Source organism: Urocitellus parryii, chromosome 3, assembly GCF_045843805.1.
Source record: "Urocitellus parryii isolate mUroPar1 chromosome 3, mUroPar1.hap1, whole genome shotgun sequence".
Classification (NCBI taxonomy): domain Eukaryota; kingdom Metazoa; phylum Chordata; class Mammalia; order Rodentia; family Sciuridae; genus Urocitellus; species Urocitellus parryii.
In genome coordinates this window covers 89,750,757-89,763,601 of record NC_135533.1, presented here as the reverse complement: position 1 = coordinate 89,763,601, position 12,845 = coordinate 89,750,757, and the positions used below count along the sequence as shown (strand labels likewise).

General features: G+C 39.7%; 1 protein-coding gene and 1 pseudogene across 2 annotated transcripts in view; one reads left to right on the top strand and one right to left on the bottom strand.

Moving 5' to 3' along the window:
- Rp9 (RP9 pre-mRNA splicing factor) overlaps nucleotides 1-12,845 on the top strand; it is a 39,821-nt gene that overhangs the window by 17,568 nt on the left and 9,408 nt on the right. The window contains exons 5-7 of one of the 2 annotated variants that reach the window (XR_003301929.2): nucleotides 1,457-1,518; nucleotides 2,674-2,998; nucleotides 5,114-5,322. Coding sequence is in view for 1 of the 2 variants with exons in the window: in XM_026401568.2 (XP_026257353.1) it covers nucleotides 1,457-1,518; nucleotides 2,674-2,872 (261 nt within the window). In the remaining variant the exon portion in view is untranslated. Of the gene's footprint in view, nucleotides 1-1,456; nucleotides 1,519-2,673; nucleotides 3,258-5,113; nucleotides 5,323-12,845 lie in introns of those variants that run through there. The other variant, XM_026401568.2, reaches the window with a different exon arrangement.
- LOC113191742 (translationally-controlled tumor protein-like) lies at nucleotides 8,385-8,899 on the bottom strand (annotated as a pseudogene).

The window sequence follows — 12,845 nt, the reverse complement described above, 5'->3', positions numbered from 1 at the left end:
ACAGGGTGTAGCTAAGTTGCCTAGGCTGGCCTCCCACATGACATCCTCCTTCCTTAGCCTCCTAAAATGTTGAGATTACAGGCATGTGCCAGTATGCCCAGCATTTTTAACTTACAAATTACATTTTTTTTTAAATAGTGCTAGAGATTGAATCTATGGCCTTGTGCATGCAAGGCAAACACTCTACCAACTGAGCTGTATCCCCAGCCTCTAAATTACACATTTTTAACATTATTATTACAATCATTTTGTAACTCATTTATTTCACCTAATATTATCTCTTAGTCAACTATCCATGTAGACTGAAGAGAATCACCTCAATATTTCTCAATTTGAGTGCTGTTTTATTATACCTCAATATTTCTCAATTTGAGTACTGTTTTATCATACAAAGACCATGCCACTGTTTATGGAGTTATTTCCTGATGGATAATATGGATAATATTTAGTTATTTCCTGTATTTTTCTAACAGAGAAATTCTTCTTGTAGCCTTAATGAATTTACAATGATCTGACTGTTTTTTGTTTTTTGTTTTTGTACTGGGGATTGAACCCAGGAATGCTTTATGACTGAGCTACATCCCTAGTCTTCTCTACTTTTTATTTAGAGATATGTTCTTGCTAAGTTCCTGAGGCTGACCTTGAACTGGTAATCTTCCTGAGTCTCTGGGATTACAGGCCTGTGCTACTGCACCTGGTGTGATGATTCTTAAAAAGGATTAGTACAGCTGAGCACAGTGACACACACCTGTAATCCCAGCAGCTCAGGAGGCTGAAACAGTAGGAGCTCGAGTTCAAAGCCAGTCTCAGCAACTTAGCGAGTCCCTAAACAACTCAGTTAGACCCTGTCTCAAAACAAAATACAGAAAAAGGGCTGGGACACAGCTCAGTGGTTAAGTGCCCCTGGGTTCAATTCCCAGTACCAAAACAAAAAAAGACTAGAACAGCCTCAGTCTTGAGTAGCTGGGAAAATAAGTGCATGACACTACTTTTAGCTTCACATACAAACCAAGACATATTATAAAGGTGATGTCTTGGTAGATGGGGTATGAGTCTTAGTAAGAGGCTTTTTACTATATAATCTATTGTGTTTTCTGGTTTTTGAATCATGTGAGTATACAACATATTCAAAAACTAAATTTAAAAGTAAATACTGTGTTCTAGTAAAAAAAATGGATTAGAACATGTTAAACAAAGCTATATCAAACAATTTTTTTAAATTGGTTTCAATTACATAATTAAAAAATTAACAAAATATTTAAAAAAATTTTTTTAATTGTATATGGACACAATACCTTTATTTATTTTTATCTGGTGCTGAGGATGGAACCCAGTGCTTCACACATGTGAGGCGAGGGCTCTACTACTGAACCACAACCCCAGCCTGGGACTTAATTTTTATTTAACTAATAGTCCACAAAGCCTAACCAGACTTTAATCTTCTCTGACCCTTAAGGCACATGAAGATCCCATGTATGACATCATTCGAGAGAATAAAAGACATGAAAAGGATGTGAGGTGAGGTCATCCTGATGAAAATAACAACCTATTAAGTCTTAAATTGATTAGCATTGGAAACAGCCATTCTGATATCAGGGGGATGGTATTTTAACTGAGTGACTGGAGGGCAGATGTTTTAATCAGCTTTTTCCTGCTGTGATTATAGGATCTGACCAGCACAATTCTAGAGGAGAAAAGGTTTATTAGAAGGCTTTCAGTTTCAGAGGTTTAGTCCATAGAAGGCTGGCTCAGTTCCTCGGGACTTGAAGAAGGCTGAACATCATGACAGAAGAGTGTGGCTGAGGGAAACAGCTTACATGAGATCAGGAAGCAGAGAGAGAGAGAGAGAGAGACTCTACTTGCCAGATACAAATATATACCCCCAAACCAGGCCCCAGTTCCCATCTCCTCTAGCCACACTCTACCAGTTAACTGAATTACTTCAGTTAATTCCTATCGGGATTAATTCACTGATTGGGTTAAAACTCTTAAAACCCTATCATTTTTCTCCTCTAAGCCTTCTTGCATTGTCTCATACGTTAGCTTTTCTCCCATCCAAACTATAACTGCAGGAGTCACTGCTGAAAAGGCCAGTGTAGAGGAAACCAGCAGGCAAGCCTCCTCTTGGCCCAGTACAGTCACACAACTGGAGGTGATGTTGACAATCCACACTGTGGTGTCTACACATAGTGTGCAATTGACCATTCCATGTCATTTAGTTTGTCTTCAATGTCATTGAGGATCTGAGGTGTTAAAATGTATTCTTAGCCACGATTAAAGAGAGTGTTAAAAAAAAAAAAGAGGGTTTGTTTTCAAATTAGTTGCATTGAATTAGTGCTCTAGGAGTTGATTACTATGAAATTTGGGGAAAGGTTAAGTGTGCATCAGTTAGAAGTTAAAATTTTAAGGACTATTGGAACCTGTAGAAATATTTAAGACAATGGAAAGATAAATATTATTTTTTAGTGAATTAATCATGATTCTTCCCCTCTTGATACTGCTTTTAAATTATGCTTACCTAAGAGATGGGGATGTTGCTCAGTGGTAGAGCATTTGTCTAGCATGTGTAAGACACTGGGTTCAACCCCCAGCACTCAAAATAAAATTTATGTATATATAAGAAACCTATTGAAGTTAAAAATCACATTTCTTTGATCAATCTTTTATGTCTAGGATTCAGCAACTAAAACAGTTACTGGAGGATTCCACCTCAGATGAGGATGGGAGCAGTTCCAGTTCTTCAGAATGTAAAGAAAAGCATAAGAAAAAGAAGAAGAAAGAAAAGCATAAGAAAAGGAAGAAGGAAAAGAAAAAGAAGAAAAAACGGAAGCATAAGTCTTCTAAGTCAAGTGAGAGTTCAGACTCGGACTGACAAGAATTAGATTCTCTACAAAAATCAAACACTGTGGCCAAAGAACAGAGGGAGATGTGACCCAGGAGTAACAAGTGACAGAGGACATCTGGCTTCACAGCTGTGGATTCTTACCACCTTGCCATGGTGAGCTGTCTCCACTCAGGTGCTAGGTCTGGACTGCGCTGAATTCCTCCAGGAAGGCTTATTCATTGATCCCTCCCTGCTCTTTGCTTGAGTCTATGAGTCCCTTGAAAGGCCTCCTGCAGCCTGGCAGGATAGTGGGGTATCTCTGGGGAGGTGCTTTTGGGTGTTAGCACAGCTTTTGCCCTTTGTGAGTGACTCATTTCCCACAGGCTTTAGGCTGGACTCTTCTATGTTGTTGAGTATAATAAAAGCTTATGATTTATTTTAAAAATGTAGTTATTTATGAATAATATCAGCATGTGGTCCAAATTAAAAGAAAATTCTTCTTAATCCTTTCTATCCCAGTTCCTTCCCCATTGGCTACCAATCTTACTAATTTGGTATTGACATCTTTCAGAAGTATATATCACAAATATGACTTTTTTATTACATAAATACACCTGTGTACTGTTACTTTTTAAACTTAATAGTATGAAAGTAACTATCTTTTTTTTTACACCTTTATTTCATTTATTTTTTTATGTGGTGCTGAGGATCGAACCTAGGGCCTCGCATGTGCTAGTTGAGCACTCTACCACTGAGCCACAACCCCTCTCCCTGAAAGTGATTATCTTAATACTGAGCAAATATGGCCTTGCTGCTATATAAAATGTAATGCTTATAGTCATCTGACATGATCTGTTGATTTGAGGGGAGTGGTTCGTGTAACAACAATGAAAACTCTTGTGTTATTTTGTCGGGGGGGGGGGCAGGGAGATACTGCGGTACTAGTGTACTCACAGATGCTCAACCACTGAGCTACCTCAGTCTTTTTAATTTTTTGAGATAGGGTCCCACTAAGTTCCTGAGGCTGTCCTTGAACTTGGGATCCTGTCTCAGCCTCCTGGGAGCTGGGATTATAGGTGTGTTCCATTGTCCTTGATTGACTTGTTTTTAACTTGTCTGGACCTTGTGCCACTGAGATTTTCAGGTTTTTGACTCAGAAAAGATTTAAGAATGTAGAGATGCCACATCCTGACATACACCCCTCACTTGCTTCCTCCTCCTATTGTCTGAGCAGCTGTGCTCTTGTAACTTAAACTGGTTAACAGCAGAGGTCAGGTGGCACCTGAAACTAAAAGAAAAATTCTGTTCTTCACTGAGTCAAAGTGCAGCCTGCTGAAAGACAAGTGTGTCAGTCTACATCAAGCACATACTGCTGCTTTCAGCCCTCAGCGGGGGTCCTAGAAACTCACACGTCCTTTTCCTGCCTCTTTTCCTAGGAACTGGATTATCCCCTCTGCAGAAAGCAGAGAGTCCAAGCCCAGAGCCTTGGAATACTTCCAGTCTTGGTCTTGGAATACTCCCTTAAATCACAAGAGTCCAGACTGGAATATTGAGGACCTGCTTGTTTGTTTACCTTGCTGGGAATTGAACCTAGGTCCTTGGGTGTGCTAGTCAAATACTCTGTCACTGAGCTACACTCCCAGCCTGTGGGATGTTATGTCTGAAAACTAGAAGGCTAACCGAGTCAACCATGCCTTCATCCTTCCTTAGCTCCTATTCAAAATCACCAGGTAAAAATCACACAGGACTGGACATGAAGTTCAGTAGTGGTATACTTAACTAATATGTATGGTATGATTGAACTCTGGGTTCAATCTCTAGCACCACACACACACACAAAAAAAAAAAATACTACTAATAATAATAATATCAAACATATTATTACCTCTATCAGTTAATTACCTCCAACTCAACTGAAAACTGAGCCCATAAAGCAGACCAGCAAAATTTGCTAGTTGCCTATTCAAATCTTGCTGCTCACATCTTCAGGAACTGCATTTTCCATTCCTCTCCAGGAGGCATTATCAGCCCTCAGACCAACCTTAGCCACAATGACTTTGTCATCATTGTGGTATGCAGAATTTTAAGATGACCCCATGAGGGTTCCCCTTCATCTTCAGCAGTATTAAAAAATGGATTTCACTTTTACAATTAGGTTGTTACAGTTCAGGGAGAATGAGGTCAATTGAAACAGGGAGAATGAGGTCATTTGAAACAGGGAGAATGAGGTCATTTGAGTGTTCTTAATTAAACCAAAAGAGCCCTTTAAAACTCCAGAATTTTCTCTAGCTGGTAACCAAGAGAAGAGATTCCAAGCCTATGAAAGATGTCATGTGCCATCACTGGCTTTTAAAGATAAAGACAAAGGGCCACAAGATGAGACTGTTGCAGACCCTAATAGTAGGTCCTGAGCAAGGAAATGCCTTCAGCTGAAAGCAACAAGAACTGAATTCTGCTTCCTCAGTGACATGGATGCATATTGTTCCCCAGAGCCTCAGGTAAGAGCCCAATACCACTGGCATTTTGGGTTTGGTACACTGCAGAGCTAAGCAGAAAATGCAGCTGAGCCTGCCCCATCTGACATGGAGTTGCTGATAATAAATGATTGTGTGAAGCCTTTTTAGTAATTTTCCACAGAGCAATAGAAAACATTGCAAACTCTGCTTTGGGAAGGTAATGTCATTCATGATTATTTCTTGCTTGTCTACATCATTCTCTGACTACATTGAGCCCCATATCAGGACCAGGAGGCACGTGCCCTATTAGATCTTCTTTCTCAGTGCAGCTCAGATCACACTGTATTGCTTCATTGACTTGGGCATCAGCTATCTTAAGGAGGTGAGAAAGTGGAAAATGTAATGGCAGGGCAGGCATAAGGAATCTCATTTCCCCACAAAGACATTGAGCTTATCATGCACTTTGATGTCATCCTCCTAGTTACATAGCTCCATGTCTACATCAGGCTCCAAATCACAACCAGGAAGCTCAGGTCCTATTAGATGCAGTTCCTTGGTTCAGCTCATATCACATCGGATCCCTCCATCAGTTTTAATGTTAATCCTCTTGAAGATGTAAAGATCTGAATGATCAGATCTCAGAGAAGGGCCACAGTGATACGTCTCTCCTAGTATGGCAGTTCAAATATATCTTGTACTTCAACATCGGAGTCATGTTCATATGGCTCTTTGTTTTCATAAGCTTCCTTGTTTATTTCAGCCTCCTCATCTACTTCAGACTCCAGATCAGGATGAGCACTTGTGCTTTGAGATGTTGCTTCTCAGTCACCCTAACATCCAGTTGGATCACTGCATCAACTTTCTTGCACTTCTGGGTGGGTGGGGGAAAATGGTTCTCTTCACTGAGGTTCTTCTGGGCACTCACCTGCAAGCTCAGGTCTTCTGCCTCCATGCTGGACTAGAGTTACCTCTCCTGCTGGAGCTGGCTTACTGCTATAGGCTTACACCCTTTCCTCTTTACATTATTTGGCTTTACCCAACTGAAGCTCATCTCTGACTTTATTGGTAGTTGGCAGGATTTGGGGAGCAGTCCCACATCCATTCTTTTTTTAACCTAAGGTCATCTCCACACCAGTACCTGACTTCTTCAACTTCCTCTTCTTCAGTTCCCAAGAGCTGTTCCCATAGCCTCACACTTCTTTGCTCATCTGTATTTGTGATGTCCCCACCCTCAGAAAGGTGGCAGAACACACCCTGACTCTCATAAGAATGCTGGGAAATGACATTGGACTGGGCCACTTTCTCTGGTGTACTTTCATCATAGGCCAGGCAGGTCATACAAACAGATGCTTTCTTTAAAAGCCCTTCAGAATGTGACTGTGGGAGATCCACTGTCCCTTTCTATGAGTCTTTCTTTTTCTTGAGGCAGCAGAGCTTCTGAGAGGTGTGTTTGCATTCAGAGTGTTATCAGAAGGTCTCACACCATGTAGCTACCTCTCTGGAGCCACAGATGATAAAGCGCCATTGCTTTTTTTTTTTTTTTTTTAAGAGAGAGAGAGAATTTTTTTAATATTTATTTTTTTTAGTTCTCAGTGGACACATCTTTGTTTGTATGTGGTGCTGAGGATCGAACCCGGGCCGCACACATGCCAGGCGAGCATGCTACCACTTGAGCCACATCCCCAGCCCAGCACCATTGCTTTTTCCAAGAATGTTTTTAGTGTCTGTGTCAACAGCAGAAGGGATACTGGTCAAATTGCCTTTGTCATGGCTGATGGCTTGTATATGGGTGTATTGATTGGTGCACGTATTTCTAGCCTGCTCAGGACCAGTTTGAGTCTCTTTGTTTGCTTTCTTTCTTTTAGATACCAGGGATTGAACTCAGGAGCACTCGACCACTGAGCCACATCTCCAGACTTATTTTTTATTTTATTTAGAGACAGGATCTCACTGAGTTGCTTAGTGCCTTGCTGTCGCTGAGGCTGGCTTTGAACTCCCAATCCTCTGGTCTCAGCCTACTTACCACTGGGATAACAGGTGTGCACCACTGCCCCCAGTGTTCCTGTTTGCTTTCTTTTTCCAAATCCATTATAAAGCCAAAATTGTGTTGTATGATAAAACTTAGGGAATATAGGCCTCAGGTTAAATGTAGACAATAGAGATTGTGGCACTAGAATGGCAGCTCCAATAAATATGGAAAATACAAACTTCTATTTCTTTTTTTAAAATTTATTTTTCAGTTGTAGTTGGATATAATACCTTTATTTTATTTGTTTATTTTTATGTGGTGCTGAGGATTGAACCCAGGGCCTCGAATGTGCTAGGCTACTTACTGCTCTATCACCAAGCCATAGTTAGAATATGTTACTTCTTTTATAACTCTTGTAGCCAGTACCAATATTCACCCAGAAAGCACCAGAATGAGCATCTACTGGTAAAACAGAATTACTTCCAGGTCATTGTTAACTACTGCTTACCACTTCTTTCCTAGATTTTCCTAAGATTCAACGAAGAATGGGCAGTGACTCCCACCCACACACAACTGAGTTAGTCTCTTTTTATTCTTTTGATAATCTCTTCCAGAGTGAACTATTTCTGTTGTAGGTGATGAAATGTACAATGTTCCATACTTAAAATGTTGGCACTGCTTTTTTCCCTTTACTATAAGTTAGAATTAAAACTTGTTTTTTATATTCTTGTTTTTTATATTCCAGTTGCAGAAGTAGTTCTCACTGCAGGAATTATCTGAAGACAGTCAGCTTTCTAATGGTGGCCTACAATCAGGCTCTAACTTTCTCCAGGAACACTACAGGTTGGATTTAGTTTAAACATGTATTAAACTAAGAGAACTTCTCTCAAATGAGTTTAAATGCACTTTAGTTTTAGGCAAACCTACATGACATTCTTAAAAAAACAATGCCTCCACTCCAAATAAATCCCCGTCAAAATAAATGTGCCCAAGATGATTTCTTAAGTCTTGGTGTTGTGTGGATGACAAGCAGCAGTAAGTTATGATGACAGATGATAGATCCAAAGCAACTGCCAAATTTGTTAACCTTTTTCCATTTCTTTTCTTTCTTTTTTTTTTTTAATTTTTTAGTTGTAAACGGACAGAATACTTTTATTTATTTTTATGTAGTGTGGAGGATTGAACCCAGTGCCTCACAGATGCTAGGCAAGTGATCTACCACTGAGCCACAATCACAGCCCCACATTTTTCCATTTCTAAACCATCCTTAAAGAAAATCATATATGGGGTCACACCATCCTCACGGTAGTCCAGGAGAGAGACCAGGTCATCTGGATTCATGTTTTCACCAAAGAAGAATTGGTAATTTTTGAAATTAGTTTTTGAAATAAATGTACTCGATTTGTTCTGCAGCCCCTATCATAAAAAGTTTTACTCTCTCTGGTCTCTGTTCTTCAAGTTTATCTTTGATTGACTTCATGTAATCTTTGATGTACTTCTTGTATGCTTCTTTTGTGAAGCTGGTTTCCTGCAAGTGGTGGTTCATGACAATATCAACACCAGTGATTACTGCACTTTTGGTACCCTTGGGTCCTTCAGAAGAGGCCAAATAAGCAAGTCATCAATGTTACCCTTTCTTTTACTGACCATCTTGCCCTCCATCTCCAGGCAGAGCCTGTCTGAGATCTCCCAGATCTTGTAAATATTGGAGAGTATCTTGTCAGGACAGATGAGGTCCCAGAGCAGCACTGAGGGGGAGGAGGGAATGGGCAGAAAAGGCCAACCCAGCCACACCCCAACCTCATATTTGGACAATGACTTGATCAGTGGAGCCTGTAGACCCCTTTTTAACCTCTACATCTAATATCTTTTCACAAGTTAGTTTGCATTTAACTATTGCCCATTGAACTACACACCGGCCCCATGTTCAGCTGTTTTTACAAGGGAAGAAGCCAAGGTAAATAAATGTTAAAATTTTATTCAAAATTAGATTAGTAAGAATGCACGCAAGGGCCTGGCACAGTGGCACATGCCTATAATCCCAGTGGCTCAAGAGGCTAAGGCAAAAGGATCGAAAGTTCGAAGCCAGCCTCAGCAAAAGCAAGGTGCTAAGCAACTCAGTAAGTCCTTATCTCTAAATAAAATCCAAAATAGGGCTGGGGATGTGGTTCAGTGGCCAAATGCCCCTGAATTCAATCCCTGGTACCTCCCCCCCCCAAAAAAAAGAATGCATTCAGGGCTGGGATTACAGCTCAATGGTTGAACAGTTAGTTGTCTAGAATGTGTGAGGCACTGAATTCAATCCTCAGTACCACATAAAATTAAATAAAATACAGGTATAGTGTCCATCTACAACTAAATATATATACATGGACCTTTATTTTATTTATTTATTTATTTATTTATTTATTTATTTATTTATTCAGATGTGGTGCTGAGAATTAAACTCAAGGCCTCACTTATGCTAGGCAAGCTCTACCACTGAGCTACAACTCCAGCCCTAAAAATATATTTAAAAAATAATAATGCATTCATAGTTGGGTGTGGTAATGCATACCTATAATCCCAGGTGCACAGGAGGCTGAAGCAGGAGGATCACGAATTTGAGGACAGCCTAGGTAAGTTAACAAGATCCTGTCTTAAGGGGCTGGGGATGTGGCTCAAGCGGTAGCACGCTCATCTTACATGTATGCGGCCCGGGTTCGATCCTCAGTACCACATACAAACAAAGATGTTGTGTCTGCCAATAACTAAAAAATAAATATTAAAAATTCTCTCTCTCTCTCTCTCTCCCCCTCTATCACTCTCTCTAAAGAATAAATAAATAAATAAATAGATATTTTTTAAAAAAAAAAAAAGATCCTGTTTTAAAATAAAAAGTCTGAGGATATAGTTCAGTGGTAGAGTGTCCTGGGTTCAATCCCCAGTCAAACAAACAAACAAAAAAAGACATTCATAATAATAGCCCTCACATTTTAATTATATAGCACAGAGTTGATTTTTGTTCTAATAAGTAAAAATTGCTCCTATCTCAAAAAGTAAAAGAGGATATCTGGGCACAGCAGTGCATGCCTGTCATCCCAACAGCTCCGGAGGCTGAGGCAGGAGGATCTCAAGTTCAAAGCCAGCCTCAGCAACTTAGTGAGGCCCTAAGCAACTCAGTGAGACCTTGTCTCTAAATAAAAATATAAAAAGGGGCTGGGAATGTGGCTCAGTGTTTAAGCGCCCCTGGGTTCAGTCTCCTGGTACCAAAAAGAAAAAAATTAAAAAAGCTGGGAATGTATCTCAGAGGTTAAACGCCCTGGGTTTAATCCCCAGTACCATAAATCAATAAATAAAGTGGGTGTAGCCATATTATTTTCAGAGAGAGCAGACTTCAGAGTAATGAAAGTGGTCAGGGATAAAAAGGGTTGTTATTTAATGGTAAAGGGGACAATGCCAAGAAGACACAGCAATCCTTACTGTGTATACACCTATCAAACTACTTGTCAACCAGGTGCATTGGTGCATGGATGAAATTCCAGCAGCTCAAGAGGCTGAGGCAGGAGGATTACAAATTCCAGACCAGCTTCAGCAGCTTATTGAGACCCTGTCTCAAAATAAAAAATAAAAAGGCTAGGTACATGTATGAGTGCACATATGGTGCAATGCTACATCGTGTACAACCAGAGAAATGAAAAGTTGTGTTGCAGTTGTGTACAATGAATCAAAATGCATTTTGCTGTCATATATACCTAATTAAAATTAATTAAAAATAAATAAATAAAAAGGGCTGGAAATGTAGCTCAGTGGACAGTGATAAAGTGCCCCTGGGTTCAATACCCAGTAGTGGGAAAACAAAAACAGACAAAACACAATTTCATCAAGTTATTTGTCAATTTCTTTACAGTACTATAACTTTCTACTCTAACTGTATCCAAAAATAAGAATAAGGTATTCTAACTTCAGAGAACCTGTAAGGAATTTTTTTTTTTTTTTTTTTTTTTTTTTTTTGTACCAGCAGGCCTTTATATGTGAGAAGATGAAGATCCTCCAGCCAAGTTGTATGGGGTCATCTCATACCATCCTCAATAATGGCATACAAATGGCTAGGAAGCTCTAGACCATCTTCCTAATTCTTTTTTATTCTTTATTTATTTTTGCATTACAATTCTTGAAACACCATTATACCATAATTTATCATATCTCTGATTATATATAAGGTATGTTGACACCAAATTCACATCTTCATACATGTATTTTGTATAATGATGAGGGTCTCCTTTCACCATCCATGCTATTCCCCTTCTCCCTCCCTTTCCCTCCCTCCCTATCTAGAGGTAATCTTCCTCCCTTGCTCTCCCTCTCATCTTCCTAATTCTGTGAATTGATTCAAGGATGGGTTACAAAGCCATACCAAGGGGAACTATCTCTGGAACTCCTGCTAAGACTACTGTAAAGAGACAGCTCATCTCTGGGGTTATTATCCATACAGGCCTAGAAATGTGGGGACCATCTATATCAGGATGACATCATGAACTCAAAATCCCTCCTCACAGTTTTCTACTTGGGAAGTTACCCATTGTACACAACACACAGTACTAACTACAGAGACCATTAAAATTATCATTGCTACCTGAAGAGCAGACTGGAGAATCACCCAATTCCCCAAAGTTGTTCTTGTACCTACTTCCTATAAATATTCATATGCTCTCCTCTTCCTTCCTCCGTGTCTGCCTTTTTGATCTCTGAAGTTCCTTCCTATTATAACTAACCACTATTCTGTTAGAAATCCTACTTGTCTACCCTCCAGTCTTGTCCTTCATATCATGTACTTTTTTTTACTTCAATGTAGCAGTTTTCAGAATGTTTAGGTCTTAGCCCATGCCTGTATTCCCAGCAACTCCTGAAGCTGAGGAAGTAGGATCTCAAGTTTATAGCCAGCCTCAGCAACTTAGCAAAGCCCTCAACAACTTAGTGAGACCCTGTTCCAAAATAAAATTTAAAAAGCCAGGGATGTGGATGTGGCTCAGTGGTTATGTGCCCCTGGGTTAAATCCCAGTACCAAAAAAAAAAAAAAAAAAGTTTAGGTCTTGTCGAAAAATATTTAACAAGGAGCACTAAATTTCAATGAAGGAAAATTTCCCACTCCAACAGGTTAACAACATAAAAGAGAATGTCATTTCTTTCTTTCTCCTGTGTGTGTGGGGGGGTGTGCTAGGGTTTGAATCAGGTCATCATGCATCTAAGTACATGTTCTACCATTGAACTAAATCTGCAGCCCCAGAATAAGATTCTTATTTGACAACTGGGTAACCCTGGTCAAATCACTGCTTACTCCCTCCCTGAGTTCTTCATTTCCTCCATTTTGCAACAAAGACAGCAACATCTCTTCAGGTTGTTGGTATAGCAAATGAAAAGAATGCATTTCACATATTTAACAGAGAAACTAGCTATAACTCAAACTTTACCCCCACACACACACACACTTTTTTTTTTTTTTAAATACTGGGGAATTGTACCCAGGATCACTTACTCACTGAGGCACATCCCCAGCCCTTTTATTTTTTATATTGAGACTGGGTCTCCTTAGTTGCTTAGGATCTCTCTAGGTTTC